Below are 21,176 nucleotides of genomic sequence, written 5' to 3'. Positions count from 1 at the left end.
TACAGCATTTATGTTAGGCAAAATAACAAATTAAATTCTTACATAAAAACATATTTTAGCTTTGGGTTATTTTCTTTTTTTTAAGGTATTATTTACATAAAATAACACCATTTTAAATGTATAGTTTGATCAGTTTTGATAGTTGTATACAAATGTATAACCACCATCACCATCAAAGTACAGAACAGTTTCCTCACCCTAAAAAGTTTCTTCATGATCCTTTGCCCCCATCCACTCTTCTACCCTAGGCAAGCATTCATCTGCCTTCTGTCACTATAGTTTTATTTTTTCAAGAATTTCATATAGGTTTTCCCTGGTGGCACAGTGGATAAGAATCTGCCTGCCAATGCAGGGACACAGGTTCGATCCCTGGTCCAGGAAGATCCCACATGCTGCAGAGCAACTAAGCCCATGTGCCACAGCTACTGAGCCTGCGCTTTAGAGCCCGCAAGCCACAACTACTGAAGCCCGCGTGCCTAGAGCCCGTGCTCCGCAACAAGAGAAGCCACTGAAATGAGAAGCCCGCGCACCACAATGAAGAGTAGCCCCCGCTCACTGCAACTAGAGAAAGCCTGTGTGTAGCAACGAAGACCCAACACAGCCAAAAATTTTTTTAAAAATTTCATATGATTGGAATCAAAAGTGTATGGTGTTTTGTGTTTGAGTTCTTTAGCCTAGCATATTTTTGAGATTCGTTCATATTCTGGCAAGTTTTAATATTTTAATCCTTTTTATTGTTGAGTAGTATTCTGTAATATAGATACCCACAATTTATTTATTCACCAATTGATGAACATTTGGGTTGCTTCTAGTTTTGGGCTATTATGAATAATACTGTTGTGAACATTTGCATACTACATCTTTGTGTGGACATATGATTTTATTTCTCTTGGGTTAATTACCTACAAGTACAATTTCTGAGTCATATGGTAATATTAATGTATGTTTAACTTTAGAAGATAGTACCAAACTGTTTTCCAAAGTGGCTCTAGCTTTTGCATTGCCACCAGCAGTGTATGACAGTTTCACATCCTCACCACCAGGATGTATTCTTACTACCTTCAGCCTTCCTTGTTGGTATGTAGTGGTATCTGTTGACTAATATTATTGTAAACTTTGAATTTTACATCTTTATGAATGCTAGCATATTTTGAAATAGTGGGATGTGAAATAAGGACAGGCATACCTCATTTTATTGCACTTTGCTTTATTGTGCTTTGCAGATAATTTATTTTTTACAAATAGAAGGTTTGTGGCAATCCATCATTGTCGGATGACATTTAGCATTTTTTTAGCAATGAAGTATTTTTTAATTAAGGTATGTACATCTTTTAAAGACATAATGCTATTGCACACTTAATAGACTATAATGTAAACATAACTTCTATGTACACTGGGAAACCTAAAAATTTGTGTGACTTGCTGTATTGTGGTGGTCTGGAACTGAACCTGCAGTATCTCTGAGTTATGCCTGTATATATTCCCACTTTGTGAGAACCGAAGTGGACTGTGTAGGCATATGTTCACGTGATTCCTGTATAATTGATAGGCATATGTTCACGTGATTCCTGTATAATTGAGGGCCCATGATACAGTGTATGACATGATTTTAGTAGTGGTATACAGTTAAATTTAAGTGTCTTCCTACCTAAGTTAATACCTTTAGGTTTTTGTTTGGATTGTGCTTATTCTAGATCAGTGATTCACAAGAAGATCATTAAACAGTGACTTGTGTTGATGAACAGACTGGTGATTATGGCCCTAGAGTTTTAAAATTCTTGCGTAGTTGATTTAGATATTTTAGAATTGAAGGATTAGATATAAAAGAAATACGATTATGACAAAATGATTATTTGTGTCTTTTTGTTCTTCCCTAGGACATTTTCATTCCATCTCCAAGTTTGGAAGAACGATCAAATGATGAGAAGAAGGATAGAGGTTTGCATAGTTCATCTTTGACTGTTGAGTATTCTAAAACTTCAGAGACTGAACCAAAGAATTCCTCTGAGGATCTTGGGCTTTCTTTGACAGGGGATTCTTGTAAGTTGATGCTTTCTACAAGTGAGTATAGTCAGTCCCCAAAGATAGAAAGCTTGAGTTCTCACAGGATTGATGAAGATGGAGAAAGCACACAGATTGAGGATACTGAACCCATGTCTCCAGTTCTCAATTCTAAACTTGTTCTTGCTGAAAATGATAGTATCCTGATTAATCCAGCACAAGATGGCCAAGTAGAACTGAATCAGAATGATGATAAAACAAAGAGGGTTAACACAGAAAGCAGAGACGACATTAGTATTTTAGCTGATGGTTGCAAAGGCAGAGAAGAAACTGTGGCGGAAGACGTTTGTATTGATCTCACTTGCGATTCAGGTAGTCAGGCAGTTCCCTCTCCAGCTACTCGATCTGAGGCACTCTCTAGTGTGTTAGATCAGGAGGAAGCTATAGAACTTAAAGAACATCATCCAGAGGAGGGGTCTTCAGGGTCTGAGGTGGAAGAAATCCCTGAGACTCCTTGTGAAAGTCAAGGAGAGGAGCCCAAAGAAGAAAATATGGAGAGTGTTGCATTGCACCTTTCTCTGACTGAAACTCAGTCCCAGGGGCTGGGTCTTCCAAAGGAAGTCCCCAAACAAGAATGCCAGGAAGCTATGGAAGTTGAAACCAGTGTGATTAGTATTGATTCCCCCCAAAAGCTTCCAGTACTTGACCAAGAATTGGAACATAAGGATCAGGAAGCATGGGAAGAAGCTACTTCAGAGGACTCGAGTGTTGTCATTGTAGATGTGAAGGAACCATCTCCCAGAGTTGATGTTTCTTCTGAACCTTTAGAGGTAGTGGAAAAATGCTCAGATTCTCAGCTGTGGGAGGATGATGCTCCAGAAATAGAACCATGTGTTGAGAATAGAGCGGATACCCAAGAAGAAAAGAGTGCAGAATATGAAGGAGATCTGAAATCAGTGACTGCAGAAAAAGAACCTGTAGAGGCAGACTCTTCACAGCCTCCCTTGACTTTAGTGAGAACAGATGATGCTCCAGGACCTGGCCAGGAAATGCAGCAGACCCAACCAAAAGAGACAACAGTTAGCACGTTAAGGGAAGACTCAAAAATGGCTAATACAAAGCAGCTGGACTCAGGTGTAGGGGCCCAGCCACTGGAGAAAGCCTCTGCCCATGCCTCACAAAGCTTCTGTGAAAGCTCTAGTGGTAAGTGTGATTACAAATTGTTCTGTGTTTCCAACCAAATTATAATTTGGAATGGAAGGTAGGAGAGAACCACATGCTTATTACATCAGGGCTGAAAATTAACTTGGATTTATGTTTATGAGCAACCAATAATAGTTGGGATATTTAAAATTTGGGGTTGTATTTTTCTTTTGTAGCTGTAATTATTTATAGAATCAGAGATCAGTTGAGGTTTTTATCAGCTTTATAACTCAGGAGTAATCAACATGAATTTTCTAAGTATTTAGAAATTGTACCAATCTGGTATTTTCTACTTAGGTTCAAACCTTGTTCCATATTTTTATACTTTGAGAGTGGCTTTGTAGTACAGGGATCTTTTTTGATTACCTTACACAGTTAAATCATATTCAAAACTCTCTGGATTGTTTCTTCCTTATGGGCATTAAGTAAACTTTCTAAATTTGGTTCAACATATATACATCTTAAACCTTAAACTGGGAAAGGTGTTAGCTTGTGTTCTTTATAAAGTCAAGAATGAGAATATAGATTACTTTCTGAAATATTTCTAGAATGTCATGTATGACATTAGCTGAAAAGAATTCAAACTTTCTGAATGTCCAAAGTTAGTATAATTTAAAAACAAAACAGGAACTTCCCTGGTGGTGCAGTGGCTAAGAATCCACCTGCCAATGCAGGGGACACGGGTTCGAGCCCTGGTCCAGGAAGATCCCACATGCTGCAGAGCAACTAAGCCCGTGTGCCACAACTACTGAATCTGCGCTCTAGAGCCTGTGAGCCACAACTACTGAAGCCCGTGTGCCTAGAGCCCATGCTCTGCAACAAGAGAAGCCATGGCAATGGGAAGCCCGCACACTGCAATAAAGGGTAGCCCTCATTTGCCACAACTAGAGAAAGCCCATGCACGGCAACAAAGACCCAGTGCAGCCATAAATCAATTGATAAGTAAACAAAGCAAACTCCAAAAACAAAAGAATAAAAACAAAATACAGACTTAAGAAAGCAAGCTTCTAAGGATATGGAAATGAGAAACAGTATTTAGGTAACACCATCGCTATCAGTATGGGTGATCATACCTTTCGGCGTTCCTGGAACAGTCCCGTTTATACTTCTTGTTTAGGAGTGATTATTAGTAGTACTTTTTTTAATCTCAAAATTTCCCCTGTTCATTAGGCTTTATATTCATGAATATTTTTTTTCCTCTTCAGAATGAGAAATGTTAGAGCTGAAAAGGAAGTTAGCCGATATTGAGTTCAGTCTCTTCTTCCTAAAGTCATGTGGCTAGTTAATGATTGAAGTGGAACTAGAACTTAGGTCTCCTGATTCCCAAGTCTATGCTTTTTCCTACTATAAAACTGTATGATATAGTTTCTCTGATTCTGTTGAGTTATGGTAAAGAACTGTCTGAATGACCTAATATTCTATATTATTGAAGATTTTTATAATTTCATTACATCTAAATACTGTTGTCGATCTAAGTCATGTTTTACAGGAAGGTTGCTTTGGTTGCTATACAGAAAGAATCGTGGGTTGGGGAAAGGGGGAGACTTCAGGCAGACAAGGTAATTGATAGGTTGTTGTAATAGTCCAGGAATGAGGCATTGAAGACCAGATAAGGGTAGTGGCAGTGCTGCCTGTATAAGAGCCAATTTTCCATTAGGTTTTAGTGATGTGTTAGATCAGTGGCGCTAAGATAACTTTTCATAAATAGTCTTCTGTAATTAACGCTTGCATATTACATTTGCGTATTATGGTTTGTCACGTAGAAGGATGTACTTAGAGATTTTATACAGATTTTCAAAAGTCTGAATGGTCGATCATAATGTGAGGGATGGTTCCTGTCAAGAGAGCAGAATAGGTGGTTGTTCCAGGAATGAAAATTCTATAAAATATATCTTTGGAACGTATGATGCTTTGTGAGGTGGTTTTTTTTTAAAATTTTAGTTTCTGTATATTTTTTAAGTTCTTTATTAACTTAAAGGACTTGCTTTTTAAGGAGTTGCCAGAGAATGAATGCTTAGCTATCAACTCATTTCTTTTTGCTATAACTATGGTGGAATTCTTTGCCATTCAGATAATGACGTTGAGATTCTCCACTTCTGCTTTTCACAGTTTCTTTAGCAGTGCATGTGTACTTTTCATCCTTTATTTCTAAAGTCCATTCATTTTCTCTTTTCATCCCTTCAAGTTGCTAATTCATTTTCTTTCATGTAGATGTAAGAGATGTTTTTTGTTGTTGTTTTGTGATTTTGAAGAAAAAATATCAAGGTGTGCTTGATATTAAAGATAATGAAGGGTGGAAGTGGAATGGGAAGAGATGAAAGAAGAAAAATGTGGTATAATAAGAAATATATTTGGTCTTCATCCAGTTCCTGGCACCGAGCTCCTAAAACCCTTGTAATTTCCTAAGTGATAGGAATAAGCTTAAGCCCTTTCTGTCACACCTGAGTAATGCTATTGAGGTGATTTAGGGTGGGATCTTCCCTACATAGCCTCAGCGATGGTGCTGTTCACCAGAAAGACAAAGTGATTGGAGGGTTGGAACTTCCGGCCCCACCCACCAACCTACTCGATGGTGGGGGTGGAGATTAAAGCTCTATAAAAACTCTTGAACAACAAAATTTGATGTTTCCTGGTTGATAAATGAGCCAGGAGGGTATCTAATCCCAGTTCTAAGGGAGACAGAAGTTCCTGCTATCAGAACCCTCTGGACCTCACCCTATGTACCTCTTCATATAGCTGTTCATCTGTGTCCTTTATAATAAACTGGTAAACGTAAGCAAATGTTTCTCTGAGTACTATAAGTAGCTCTAGCTAATTAATGGAACGTGAGGAAAGTGTCATGGGAACCTGCAGTGTAGAGCCAGTTGCTCAGAAGCACAGGTAACAGCCCGGACTCTGACTGATGTCTTAAGTGAGGGCAGTCTTGTGGGACTGAGCCTTTAACTTGTGGGATCTGATGCTACCTCTGGGTAGATAGTGTCAAAATTGAGTTAACTTCATAGGACACCCGCTAAGTGTGTGCTGGGAATTGGAGAATTGCTTGACGATATTGGGAAGCACATTAGACAAACTGTTTTCACAAGGAATAGTGACTGGGTATGCCAGATTATAGTTATTTTGAGCCATTCCAGGAAAGTAAGTACAAATTTTCATCTGTCAGGTTTAAGAACAGCAATCTGGAGTAATTCTTTTATTCTCCCCAACTTAGTCGTTTTATTAAAAGAGATAATTAGGAAATCAGAAAATGTGATTTTGGCAATTTGCTAATTCTGATTAGAAATTGGAACTGAGACCTAGTTAAAAAGTAAAGTTTTGTTTCTTGACAAATGTTTAATTTAATAATGACTAACCAAAATGTGTACAGTGGAGATGCTCATATATGTGATGAGATTTACCATTGCACAGAGATTTAGATGTGAACACTACCGCTGTGGCCTAGAGTGAAATGCTGGTCAGTACTGCTGAACTGTGAAACCCAGATGATTTCTGTTAGAACCAATGAGTATTTTGAAGTCCTTTAGCCCAGTGGTCCCCAGCCTTTTTGGCACTAGGGACCGGTTTTTTGGAAGACAGTTTTTCCACAGATGGGGTGGGGGGTGGGGCGGAAGGCGGAGGTGGGGGGGTGGATAGTTCAAGCGGTAACGCAGGCGATGGGGAGCGGGCAGCAGCAGATGAAGCCTCGCTTGCCGCTGCTCACCTCCTGCTGTGCGGCCCGGTTCCTAGCAGGCCCAGTGGTTGGGGACCCCTGCTTTAGCCCATGAAATCCTTTGTCACCTCTTTGAACTCAGACTGTAAATTTTAAGTATTAACATCAGATTTTAACATAGAGAATCCTACAGATTGCTAAAGCTTATAAATTAACTCCTTGGGTTAGCATTACACAAAATTAAAACGTCTAGATTTGAAACTATCCAACTTTGTATCACTGAGTATCCCCATATGTACTTACTGTCTTGAGGCTCAGATGTTTCTCTGTTCCTTTTGACCCCATGTTCCTCAGGCCTCTAAACTTCTGGGCTTCCTCTGTTTGCCTGGCCCCTGGTTGTCTACTTTGTGTCAGTCCTGTTGATGGTTGTACAGAGAGCAGAGAAAATAGTAGGAAATTGGTTGAGAGGCCTGGTGAGGGGGGTTGGGAATGAGGCAGAATTTGAGAGCAAAGGAAAAGAATAATTGAGATACTTCTTGCAGTTCTCCTCACTTTTGCTTTTTTTATACTTCTGTTTTGGTTTCCTTTTTGTTTATCATTGTTTTGTTTTTTGTTTTCTCCAGAAACTCCATTTCATTTTACCTTGCCTAAAGAAGGTGATGTTATTCCACCATTGACTGGTGCAACTCCACCTCTTATTGGGCATCTAAAATTGGAGCCCAAGAGACACAGTACTCCTATTGGTGAGTGATTAAAATGTAATGATGTTTAAAGCAGAATTTGAGATATCATTCTTTATGCCAGTGATTCTTTTATATCTCAGGAGTTGGGCCTGCCTGATAAGATTGATTTTTGTCTTAGGAAGAATAAGGTTGTGGTGTCTGATTCCATGAGTTTACTCCCAGGAGATGTTGAGCAGTGATGAGAGGAAGGAAAGAAAGGATGGAAGGAAGGAAGAAAGAATATTTATAAAGATTTTATTCTATTACTTGCAAGGCCATAGACTCTGAGTGCTAAGCAATGATATAGAGCTGTTTTATGAGGAAGAGGTAGCAGGTAGGGTAGAAGTACTGTTTATTCAGGACCTTGGCTAATCAGTCTGCTGCTTGACAGGGGAAGAAAATTTAGATCCTCCTTCCCTGAAGCAGCTGGTAGTCTTCTACATTAACCTATTTGTTTTCTCTAGTCAGTGCTGGGAGGTAACAGTCATGCCGTCTGGAGTCTCCTGCTACCTATGCTTGATGCTGGCAGATGTGGGTTGGCTGAGGGCTCATGCAGCATCCTTTGTCCAGATGCAGAAGTGGAACTGAATCCTGTTGCTCTTCTTAAGACCAGGTGTCAATATTAGTGCGTAGTTGTTGATACTTGTGACAGGATCTATCCTAGGAATCCTCTTCAATCCTGCAGAGCTATGGAGCCAAACAGGCAAATTGATGACCTTGAATTGTTATTTTTCATATTTGTATTTTAGTGTTCTTTCTTCCTTCCTTCCCCCTGCCTCCCTTCTTTCAGGTATTAACAACTATCCCGAAAGCACCATAGCAACCAGTGATGTCATGTCTGAAAGCATGGTGGAGACCAATGACCCCATGCTTGGGAATGAAAAAGGAGATTCTGGGGCTGCCCCAGAAATGGGTGATCAATTGTGTCTGAGAATGAAATTGGTCAGTCCTGAGACTGAGGCGAGTGAAGAGTCTTTGCAGTTTAGTCTGGAAAGTAAGTTTTATTTTGTGTTAATCTTGGGTAACTAGTAGCTCCACATCTTCTGGAAGTATTAATTATCTTTCTTCTAGTTTTAATGATGATACTTTTATAATTATAAATGTATTTGTAAAGTCTTATTCTCATGAATTTAATTCTTTGTTTTAGGCTAGTCACTGTTAATGTTACTGCAGATGTTCTGTTTTGTAACCTCCGTGGTACTGCTTGTATCTCTGTATTAAACTTGTGTCTATATAAACTAATTGGTTTTCATAATCAGAAGGAGTTCAGAAGTGGGTAGAAAATTTAGGATTGTGGATTCACATTGTAGGTTTATGTTAGCTATTTCCCACATTAATTGCAAGTTGTTTGGTATGGCTAGAATACAGAGAAGGTATGAGGGAATGGCTGCAAAGTCGGGACTAGATTCTGAAAGGCCTTTTACATCATGCTGAACAGCTGAAGAATTTTAGGCAAGGGAGTAATATGATCAGATTTGCTTTTTTTAAAGGATCAGCTGAATGTTTGAAAAATTTGTGCCTTTGTTCATCATTCCTTTCCTTGCCCATTTTCTATTCTGCTGCCTGGCAAATGCAGTCTTTAACCAGGAAGTGGGGTCATTAGTAGTGGGGATGGAGGTGAGGGGATGAATTTGAGAGATGAATAGTAGAATAGAGAGGACCTTGGGACCAGTTAAATATGGAAGCAAGAGAGAGGAAAAAATATAGAATGACTTTATATATACATTTTGTTTTCATGATAGCACTCTGAAGTAGATATCCTTATTTCCATTTTATTGGTGAGAAAACTGAGACTAAGAGAGGTTTTAAATCTGAGGTTACAGTAATTGGTAAGAGGTGGAGCTGGAGTGTGAATCAGATCCATCTGACTCTAAAGCTTATAATTCTTCCATTAGGTAGTTTGTAAAAGTGGTTTAATGGCGTTAGAAGAGGAAGAAGTTTTATAAAGGAGATTGTAAAGGAATATTCCAAGAAGAGGACTAGGAGAGTATAACGCCATGGAAGCCTAAGGGAAGGAGAGTTAAAAGAAGACAACAATGTTATATGCAGAAGTGAGGGTCTAGTAAGATATATCTGAAAATGTACACTGGACTTGGCAATTAGGATCCGTTTGGTGACTCTAGCAAGAACTACTACAGTATAGTGGTTTGGGTAGGAGCTATACTGAAGGTAATTGAGGAGTGAAGGGGAGGAGAAGAGGCAGCAAATGTATTCTACTTTGGAGAAGTTTATGTGAGAAAGGAAGAAAAAATATGGCAAGTTAGAGAGAAATACAGGACTGAAGGAGTTTTTTTTTTTTTTTTTTTCATTTTTAGACTGAGGGATACCTGAGCAGGTTTATAGATTGAAAGGAAATCTCCAAAAGAGAGATGCGTTAAAAATGAGACCCCTGAGAGACAGATGGAAGGGGAGCTTTCAAAGACCACAGATAGAGTGAATGGACTTGAATAAGGATTTCTCATTCTCTGAGACCAAAGAAAAGAAATTTTAGCTAATATATTTTGAGTTCTTACTATATGCCAGGCATATATTCCATACATGTACAGCTCATTAAATCTCATAACAAACCTGTAAAGTAGATCCTATTGTTATTCTCATTTTACAGCTAAGGAAACTGAGGCACAGACAGGTTGGGCATGTTCTCTAGAAGAGTCACACAGCTAGTAAATAAAGTAGCCTGAATTCAAAGTAGTTCCAAGACCCAGAAGTCTGGTTCTGAATTATAGTGCTATTCTGTTTCTCAGTGCTTATTGATTTGAAAATTAGAAACTCAGTAGAAATAAAGTATTTCATGTTTCCATCCTTACTGTCATCTTCTCTGAAATCAAGTAGGACTTATCAAGAGAGAGTACATGGTAGCTTTGAATCTTTAGATTTGAAATTACAATTGGGAAGACCTTAAATGGAGCTAAATGTTAAAGATGACCATATTAGTAAATTTTCCTACCTTTCCTGATAATCGGGCACCATACTCACAGTTTTCCTCATTTTATCCTCACAACAAACCTATGAGGGTTGGTCTTGCAGCTTGTGGGATCTTAGTTCCCAGACCAGGGATTGAACCCCAGGCCCACAGCAGTGAAAGTGCAGTGCAGAGTCTTAACCACCTGGACTGCCAGGGAATTCCCGTGTTGGTCCCTTTTTATCCCTATTTTATGGATGAGGAAACTGACTCAGAAGATGAAGTTTACCCCCAGGTTGGACTGCTAAGTGCTAGAGCCAGGGCCTGAACCAGGTTTCTGTATCAGAGCCAGTGCTCTAACCACCAAACTTCAGCTGCCTCCTTGATGGACTATTCAGATTATATTGGGTTATGACTTATTTTAGAAATGTTTAAAAATATTTGTTATTTTCTCTAAGGCTGGAATGAATTGTAAATGAACAAATTTTAATCCCTAGGCATTAGTAGCATTGCTTTGAGACTATGGGATTCTTTTCAGTATGACCTTTAATTTTTGCTACAGATTCTTTCTTGAAAATGTGTTTTATTTTTCAAATATCTATCCCAAAAGCACTTTGGGAAGAACCTTCTATGTATGGGTTCTTTTAAAACTGTACACTGTTTAAAATTTGTGCATGAACCTGAGACATTTTCCTACATAATTGATTTTATTAAAGTTTTTCCTTTTTAAAAAAATTTTATTGAAGTTGATTTACAATGTTGTGTTAGTTTCAGATTAATAAACGTTTTTAGAAGTTTTTTTTAATTTGTTTTAAAATTTTTAAATTAAAATTTTTTTGTTTATTAATTTTGTGTTTTTTTACTACATAATTTTTTTACTTGTATGAGAAGAGATGGATTGAGATTCAGAAGTTTCATTTTCATTTTTAAATGTTACTACTTAGTAATTCATTATATTGTATTTCTGGAGAAACTGAATAGTCTTCTGTAGGAAGTTTGAAAGAAAATTGGTAGAAGTCAGAAAGACATACCTGGTGGCGCAGTGGTTGAGAGTCCGCCTGCCAATGCAGGGGACACGGGTTCGTGCCCCAGTCCGGGAGGATCCCACGTGCCGCAGAGCGGCTGGGTCCGTGAGCCATGGCCGCTGAGCCTGCGCATCCGGAGCCTGTGCTCCGCAATGGGAGAGGCCACAACAGTGAGAGGCCCGCGTACCGCAAAAAAAAAAAATGATGAGTCTTTTCATGTTCACTTATTATTCTTACCCATTTCCTTTTTATTATTTGTTGCAAATACTAGTAAAGCAGGTTTTTATTTTTCATTTTTATTATTAATTTTTTATGTTTTAGTGAAAGGAGGCCTTCAGAAGCTTCTGAAATCCAAGCATTATTTTAGAGTATCATTGGGTTTGAGCAGGTTTTTAAGAGAAGGTTTTAAGGTGTGATACTGAGTTCTGTTTCTCTTTCCTTTCTTTACTTGCTTTTGTTTTTATTCAGAGCCAGCAACTGGTGAAAGAAAAAATGGATCTACTGCTGTTGCTGAGGCTGTTACCAGGTAACCAGAGCTGGTTGCTATTTAGAGGAGTTTAATATACAAAGCCACTGGTAATGAGGGGAAGATAATTTATCAAGAGAGGAAAAAAACTTAAAATGAAACTTCAGCATAAAGGGTTTAGCAGTGTGTTGAATGTAACCCTAGGCTTTCTTATTAATACTTTAATAAAGCTTTTGCTATACTTAGAATAAGATATTTAATGGTGTTTCCCTTTCTCCTTTTTGTTCATGTGGGAGTGCCATTTCTTCTTTTTCTGTGGGTGAGATTGAGATTGTTTTTGTTATTGGTGAGGAAACAGGGTTAAGGAGATAGCCATAGACCTTTTTCCTTTTACGGTCCAGCGCCACTGCCCCGCCCCCCCCCCCCACCGCCACCATAGCCTCAGGCCATTTTCTCTTCTGCCTGCCAAATTAGCTACAGCCTTGAAGTGTTATTTTTGCTTTGTCATGAATGCTGTAATGCTTTGAGGATGAGTATGACCCCATCCTGAGGCTCTGGTGGTAAGCTTTGCCATCTGGTGGCCGTGAGAATAGAATTGTTTCATTGGTTTCTGGTGTGAGTCATCCAGTATGAAAAATACTACCAGCGGTTGTTGAAATATAAGTGAGGATTCTTAAATCAGGCTAGACAGGTATTGTACGTAAGTAAAGCGCAGGCTAGGTGCAAGAGCATGAAATGTTGACGATGATGGCCAGCTGAACGTGTGTCCCATTTAAAAGGGGGGGTTAGCCCTTGCTCATTTCCAGCCGGTCATTACCATGCACACCTACTGCTGCCAAATCTTTAAATTTGTAAAGAGAAATCAGGATTTTTAAAAATAAAATTTCCTGCTTGTCTGTAGACTAAATTTGATCCTTAGTTGGAAGTTTCTGACCCATCTGAATCCTTTGATTTGTACCAAGCTGTGTCTAGAGAGATTGGTTGTTTTCTGAGTTTTTGCATATTTAATCTGAAAGATAAGTACCTTTGAATCCTTATTCAGTTGAAGACTCTTTACTGATAATGTTGAAGAAATCTCTTTGGTTTTAACAGAATTGTGTACCCGACACAACTTGTTATTAGTCTGTACATGTGCTTGCTAAGAGAGAACAGAATATGCTGCTGAAGATTCCTGGATCCTTTGGATGGACTGTAGGGATGGAAGAATAGGGGAAAAACTTGAGGCAGAGGGTTGGATTGGTGGATCATGGAATGAGATTCACTGGTATTGTTGTGAAGCAAATTTTGTATATGAGAATCTAGATTTTAAGAATCTTTGACTATTTACTTTACCATTGGGTTCACCATAAGAAATCATTTAAAGTAAGCTCTGTAGCACGTAGCACAGTTTAAATGATCACTGCTTCCTCTGCATTTAGGTGAAGCAGTACTGCTGTTTTTAAGTGTTGTCTGTAACGGCACTGTTCAGATTACTTGCTGCCATCTTATTTCTCTCTCACACATTTCATTATTGAAGGTTTGAAGCATATACAAAAGTAAAGAGAATAGTATAATGAACTACCATATATTCATCACCCAGTGTCAAAAATTACCAACTTATGACTAGTCTTGATTCATTTATAAATACTTCCAGCACTCTCCTCTCCACTGGATTATTTTTAAGCTAATTCTAGCATTATATCATTTTATCTGTAAATATTTCAATGCTGTCTCTAAAAGATAAGAATTCTTTACTTTGAACTTAACCACAGTACTACTATCATGCTTTTAAATCTGACATTGATTCCTTAATGTCATCAAATATTTGGTATTCAGATTTTTCAGATTCAGAGAAAGGATTTTATTCTCTCTGTGCCTAAAAGGATAATTTCCAGAGGTACTATTCCTTTCAGAACTAACACAGTATATTGCTTTAATTTGTTTCTTAGTCCCCAGAAGACCATGTCTGCGTTTAGCTGTGTCTGTGAAGCCCCGCAAGAGGATGAGGCTCGAAGTCAGGATTCCCCCTCTGTACCCATCAGGCAAGCATTATTTTCATAGCATCTTTTGGGCTACATTGATTCACAAAATGGTTGGTAGCAAAATCTGGAATATACTGCTACTGTTTTGTGAACTTGAGCTTACTCTTTTATCTGAGGGACTGTGACATATTCTAGGTGGATTTATAAATAAGATGTCAGAAATTTTATTAAATATTTTATAGATATAGATTTTTGTCTTTATCTGCCAGTTCTATCAATTTAAAATGATTCAGTCTTCATAAACTTATGAAAATATATCATTCTGTATTTCTAAGATTTTTTACTTAGTTTGAAAATGTTTACTTTTTTAATTAACTTTTATTTATGGCTGCGTCAGGTCTTCTTCGTTGCTGTGCGCGGGCTTTCTCTAGTTGCGGTGAGCGGGGGCTGCTCTTCATTGCTGTGCACACACTTCTCACTGCGGTAGCTTCTCTTGTTGCGGAGCACTGGGCTCTACGCGCGTGGGCTCCGGTAGTTGTGGCTCGTGGACTGTAGAGCACAGGCTCAGTAGCTGTGGTGCACAGGCTTAGTTGCTCTGTGGCATGTAGGATCTTCCCAGACCAGGGCTCGAACCTGTGTCCCCTGCATTGGCAGGCAGATTCTTAACCACTGCGCCACCAGGGAAGTGCCGAAAACGTTTACTTTTAACAGACTTTTTATTCTCTTTAATTTCCCATATGGCAAAACTGAGATAGATGTTCAACATCTCAAATTTAAAGTTTGTCAGACTCGATGGAATTAAAAAATTCCCATAATTTCTTTACTCCTTCATCTCTTAGAACAGCTCTGAAGTGGGAAAAAATTTTTTGAATTACAAAGTATTTCTTCTCTATTAGAAAAGTATCTTGTTTGGAATATGTGGTTCTTATATTTAGTATAGGGAAATAAGTAATGGCAATGGAATAAGTTTGTATTATCATTATGAAGTGGAATCTTTTATCTCTAGAAATCAATGATTTTGTAATTAGGGAATATAATAATGTTTTGTCAACAGGTATATTCCTAATAGTGTTATTTGCAACATAATTTATTTTTTTCTTTTTTTGTTGGCTGCACCGTGGCTTGCGGGGTCTTAGTTCCCCAACTAGGGATTGAACCCACGACCTCGGTAATGAGAGTGCAGAGTCCTAACTACGGGACTGCCAGGGAATTCCCTGCAACATAATTTCTGTGTTCCTTACTGATAGAAATATTTAAGAGAAACATGTCAGTGCTTTTATTGGACATTCTGATGATTAAATGTGAACTTGTCGGTATTTTTGGGAATCAGATAGCCCAGATGATATCCTCTGTTGTATCAGGAGGCTTGTTAGGCGAAATGCCACCTTGTTTTATTCCAAAAATGGTATGGTGTTGACCCAGCAGTTAGGAAATTAATTGATCGCATCGTATTGCCTTCCTATTTTAAAATAGAGACTTTTTTTTTTAAACATATTTATTGGAGTATAATTGCTTTACAATGGTGTGTTAGTTTCTGCTTTATAACAAAGTGAATCAGTTATACATATGTCCCCGTATCTCTTCCCTCTTGCATCTCCCTCCCTCCCACCCTCCCTATCCCACCCCTCTAGGTGGTCACAAAGCACCGAGGTGATCTCCCTGTGCTATGCAGCTGCTTCCCACTAGAGACTGTTTTAAAATAGAGAGACTAGGATGCTGGTGATTTTTGTTCAACCTTGGTAGAACAAGGGCCTGAGAATCCAGCTGTTTTTTGTTGTTGTTGTTGTTTTTAAAATTTATTTATTTTTTATTTTTGGTTGCATTGGGTCTTCGTTGGGGTGCACAGGCTTCTCATTGCAGTGGCTTCTCTAGTTGCAGAGCACAGGCTCTAAGCGCATGGGCTTCAGTATTTGTGGCTCGCGGGCTCTAGAACACTGGCTCAGTAGTTGTGGCGCACGGGCCTAGTTGCTCCGCAGCATGTGGGATCTTCCTGGATCAGGGATTGAACCCGTGTCCCCTGCATTGGTAGGCAGATTTTTAACCACTGTGCCACCAGGGAAGCACTCCAGCTGGTTTTGATTCCAGTTCCTCCGCAGACAGACCTACACTCAAAACAGAATGGTTAGAAGTTTATTAAATATGGAGGTTTTTTCTTCCATGTTTCACTTTGGATTAATTTTACCCAGGCTTTCCCTGCTAAAATTTGCTTTCTTTGCATCAGTTTCTAAATCTGACATATAGTGACCAGAGTAGAATTGTGTAGCTGGAACTAATGAAGAAAGAGAAGTGTGGTCCTTCTTACAATTATTGAATTTCTTCTCTTTTCTGGTACTGAAGTTTCCTTCTTTATTGTTTCTTGGGAGATTAATATACCACATCTTTATGATAGATGTTTCTTGGAGGGAAGTGACTGTGATTTGAACATCATTTATTTATTTGACTGATGCTAACCCAAGAAAGATAGATACCAAAATTCTGGTATTTGACAGGAATCTGCTGAATATTGCTGATGTTGCAATGAGATACCTTTAGTCTTTAGAGAGAGAGGAGTTCCAATTAACAGTTTGGGAGAAAAAAGCAGCCTAATATTTGTCAATTAAGAATTAAAAAGTCAAAAATAAAACAAAGAAAAAAAGTAAAGCTTTGTTTTAGAAGTAAAACTCTATTCGGAAGTTCTACACTAAATAAATAGCTTCTGAGGTAAAATGTCTAGGCTTATTTAAAGTGCGGGGAACAATGGTAATTGAATTCTTGAAATGGTTAATCAAGTCTTGTCCCTTCTAGCTTTTGGCTCACTTTCATTATTGCTCAGTTGTTGATATGTTAGATGTCTTAAAGATTCAAACATGGGTATTCAGTTCATACTTTGTCTTATGCAACTAATATCAATGAGCATCTGCTGTGTATCTAGCACCGTGCTAAGTAATTTATATGTATGATCACTTATAAACCAGATAGGTGTTATTCGTCTGTCTTCTGGTGATCTTATTCTTACCTATTCTTCACTGGACCATATATCCCCATTCAGTTGAGGTTCCTGACAGAGAAGACACAGGCTCTAACAACCAAATGCATACCAGGCTCTCTTTGGCTAGAACTCTTTTCTAAATCCCACTTTGATCTCCTGTTTTGGTAAACGGAGCTGCACAAGATAGAAACCTCAGAGACTTCTCCTTTTGTCTTTCTTCTCCAAGATCCAGAGCAGAGCAAGCCCCAAAGAGTTCTTCATGCTTCTTTTTTCTGTCTACCCAGGTCAGTTCAGCTTCTAAGGGTGAGAGCTCCTCCCAAGTTGGAGACAGCTTTTTCTGTCTAGATGGCTCCATCTTTCTCTGGCCAAACACAACAGCATGTGACATAGTTTCTAGACCCTTTATCATCCTGGATGTTATCTTCTGGGTATATCTCAGTTTATGCTTTGTAAAATATGATGACCTGAAACATTCCAGATGTTTTTCCATGGTCAGTTCAGAATGGGTTCTTTTTATCTTATTTTGGTTATTATATATTTAACACAACCTAAAAATGCATTAGTATGTTGTTTTTTATAGTACAGTGATGCATTCAACTTATGGTTTACTAAAAAGTTAGAAGTTACGGGCATTTTCTATATGATGAACACAGTTATACAATTAGTTAATCTGAAAGTAGATTTTTGCAGTTAATTGATTGAGAGAACATTCTTTTGTTGAAAGTAAATTTATTAAGCACTTTATTATTTTTTTTTGATTTATTTTTATTTTTTGGCTGTACGCGGGCCTCTCACTGTTGTGGCCTCTCCAGTTGCGGAGCACAGGCTCCGGACGCGCAGGCGCAGCGGCCATGGCTCACGGACCCAACCGCTCCACGGCATGTGGGATCTTCCCATACCGGGGCACGAACCCGTGTCCCATGCATCGGCAGGCGGACTCTCAACCACTGCGCCACCAGGGAAGCCCTAAGCACTTTATATTAAACCCCGTGTTAAGTGTTTTAAGCGTGGAGATGAATAAGATGTGAATGTCAAGTTTCTGTGTAACCTGCTCACTTGGAGTTAATCTGGGCCTATTTATTCTGATGTATTGTTGAGAGCATTTAAGAAAGCTCCTAGGCACCTCAGGGCTTCATGGTATCTGGTTTGTAGGAGACATGCATCAAATGCTTGTGGGATATATGAATAAATCACTGATAGCCAAATGGGAAGACTAATGAGAAGAAATACCCTGAACTGTGAGGAACCAAGTCATTCTGAAATGGTTAGTTGTAGATAATGTCAATATAGCTAGCAAAGATAGAATCTCACCTACAACTCTTTCCTTTACAGATTGGGTTTCTTTTCCTAAAATTATTAGTCAAGGGGTGTAATGAACAGTATCTAGAATGCTAGGAGTCATTTAAGAAATATTAAAACCATTAATAAAGCCAAATGAGACATCTTGACCTAATTGATCTGTTTTGAAGTAGATCCCTAAGTTGCCTTCAGTGTTTATGACTTCAATAATCGTTTTGCATCCTTTGTTTACCTTATTTTCCTGTGTCAGTTTTCAGAGTTCATAGCTAATGGAGAGAAGAAATTTTATGGCTATTTTACCATCATGGTGGAATAGTCCTGTGCACCGTTCTTTTTTCACAGGAGTGAAATTATGATGAGAAATCTTGTAAGGTCATATACTCGGTCACCTCATTTTCACCCTTCCCCACATATCTCAGAGTGTCAAATTATGGTTCCCCCTTGACACACACACACGCACACACACACACACACTCACACACACTCACACTCACACTCACGTATACACTTGCTTACTTGATATGGTTTCTTTTTTTTGACATGGTTTCTTTATGTGCTTGATTTTCAGGGGGAACTTGCTGCATTTTCCAAGTACTCAAGATGAAGAGGAGAAAGGAAAATTAGAAGGTGACCAAAGGACCAGCCAGAGTCAACAGCCTATGAAGCCCAGTAGTCCTATCAAAGACCCTGCTTCTCCTACCTCCCTGGAGATGGCCACACAGGAGCCATCCAGTCCTCAAGGGGAAGCAATGGAGACAGACATGCCAGAAGGCCAGAAAGAAGGACAGAATACCAGTCAGGAAAAATCTAGTGAAGCCTTGATTGAAAGGCCCAGCCAAAATAACGTAGGAATCCAGACCATAGAGCATTCCCTCTGGGTCCCCGAAACTGTTTCAGCAGCAACTCAGACTGTAAAGAATGTGTGTGAACAAGGGACCAGTACAGTGGACCAGAACTCTGGAAAACAAGATGCCACAGTTCAGACTGAGAGGGGGAGTGGAGAGAAACCAGTCAGTGCTCCTGGGGATGATACAGAGTCACTCCATAGCCAGGTGAGAGAACATACAGGGTACCTCAGGGGCCCTGTTTTCAACTATCTGGATTCCCAGAGAATTTAAGTTGTGGTACTTGTACTTAATGATAATTCTTAACAGTTTTATACAAACCAGTGGTTAAAGGATAAAAACAATTCATCCAGGATTGGGATAGGGTAGTGAAAATTATGGGTAGCTATAGCCAATAAGATAATCTTTCAGGGAAATGGAATAGTACTAGAGTTTGTCAAGTAGGTCTTTACTGGAAGAGAAAGCCAGGAATATAGTCTGGGTCCTGTAATACTTTTCTACATTCAGTCTTTCCTTCTGCCATCATTTCTCATCCTCCTTTATAACCATAAGAGCTAATTGCTTGTCCCCCAAGTCTATTTAACCAATGTTCCCAGGAACTGAGAGAGTAGAAAGTAAAGGAGGAAGGAGTAGAAGAAGCATGAAGGATAGTTTATCACAGTATTGTAAACAAAGAACACTAACAGGGAAAGTCCCCAGGTGACCAGGGACTGCAGAAAGAGGCTAGGAATAGACATACTGGGAAGAAAAGGTTTGGGGCTGATGAACGTGAGACTGGAAGAAGAACAGCTTCTTGGGAATAGAGTAGGGAATTGTAGGTACTAGTGAAAATTGAGTGGGTAAGAAGTGGTGGTAGTAATGTACATGCTAACAAGAGGAAGTTCATAAAATTTCATTAGTAATAGTGGTTAAATTGCCTTTTCAGTTGCTCTGGTAGATCATCTTCACTTGGGATCTGCCTAGGAAAGCTTCACTAGTGATGTGCCTCTCATTCGAATGGTCCAAGTTGTTTGTTTTATAAAAATAAAATAATTCCTATTTATTGAACACCTACAGTATATCAGCATTGTGCTCAAGACAACCCATGAGGTTGGTATTATTATTCCCATTTCACAGGTAAAGAAACCAAGCTGAAGAGAGGTTAAGTAACTTGCCCAAGATTTTGCCATCAGTAGGTGGCAGAACTGGAATTTGAACTCAGCATATCTGACTTCAGAATCGGTATTCTTTTCATTATGCTATGTTGCTTTTCTGTTTTTAAATCACAGCTTGTGTAGTCTTGTTCTGTTTATCCATGCCTCTCCAAAAATTCTGTTTATATTAGCCTTTTATAGTAACACAGCCTCTGAGACCTAAGACCTTATCAATTCAGGAAGTTTCAAAATAGCATAGCCTTTTGGATATAGGGGCTGTAGCACATCAGACCCTATTTTGCAGCTGTTTATTTTCGCCCTTAAAGTGTTTGATTCTGCCACATAGTAATTAGGTTTCTCTGCCTTTATGAAAAGAGTTTATCTTAAAGACAGCAATCATGTGGGTGCCACTAGATTGTATTTTCTTTTACTTCTTCATATTCTCCCTCTGTCAAATAGGGAAATAATTTCTGTTCCTGTCTCAACATGATGATAGGAGCCAGTGAGCCAGAGCTCAGGCTTTGGAGTCAGACAGCATCTGGATGTTGTGAAAGTTGAGATAAAGTTTGCAAAGCTCTTAGCACTGGGTCTGACACACAGTAAAAGCTCAATATGTGTTGGCTACTGCTACAACCTATTGATTATTATTGTTTTAACTACTACTACTGCAGCTGTTGCCAGCACAACCACCACTTATGCTGTACTACTACTATGTCATACAGAGTGAAATGACATATTTAAGAGCTAGTTGCTCCTGCTAAGGAAAGAAAAGTGCTAAAAAAATACAGATGCAGATTGGGTACAGAGTTTCTGTTGAGAAAGATAAAAAAGTTCTGGAGGTGTATATGGTGATGTTTTCACAATAATGTGAATGTACATAATGCTACAAACTGTTTATTTAAAAATGGTTAAAATGGTAAATTTTATGTTAAGTATATTTTACCGCAATTAAAAAATATAAATGGTGGGTACAGTAACAGAAATTGGGGTTGGTGTGCCATCTTT

At 38.7% G+C, this 21,176-nt stretch overlaps 1 protein-coding gene across 2 annotated transcripts in view; it reads left to right on the top strand.

The window, feature by feature from the left end:
• Positions 1 to 21,176, top strand: part of TP53BP1 (tumor protein p53 binding protein 1) — a gene marked incomplete at its 3' end in the record, with an annotated part of 66,435 nt that overhangs the window by 23,159 nt on the left and 22,100 nt on the right. Inside the window, exons 12-17 of one of the 2 annotated variants that reach the window (XM_082647767.1) lie at positions 1,878 to 3,204; positions 7,474 to 7,593; positions 8,363 to 8,566; positions 11,968 to 12,025; positions 13,894 to 13,986; positions 18,762 to 19,245. In XM_082647767.1, coding sequence (XP_082503893.1) covers positions 1,878 to 3,204; positions 7,474 to 7,593; positions 8,363 to 8,566; positions 11,968 to 12,025; positions 13,894 to 13,986; positions 18,762 to 19,245 — 2,286 coding nt within the window. The remainder of the gene's footprint in view (positions 1 to 1,877; positions 3,205 to 7,473; positions 7,594 to 8,362; positions 8,567 to 11,967; positions 12,026 to 13,893; positions 13,987 to 18,761; positions 19,246 to 21,176) is intronic. The other variant, XM_082647768.1, reaches the window with a different exon arrangement.

This window comes from Grampus griseus (assembly GCF_964374135.1).
Source record: "Grampus griseus genome assembly, chromosome: 2".
Taxonomy (NCBI): domain Eukaryota; kingdom Metazoa; phylum Chordata; class Mammalia; order Artiodactyla; family Delphinidae; genus Grampus; species Grampus griseus.
The sequence above is the reverse complement of the archived record's forward strand: the minus strand, read 5'-3'. Positions and strand labels throughout refer to the sequence as shown.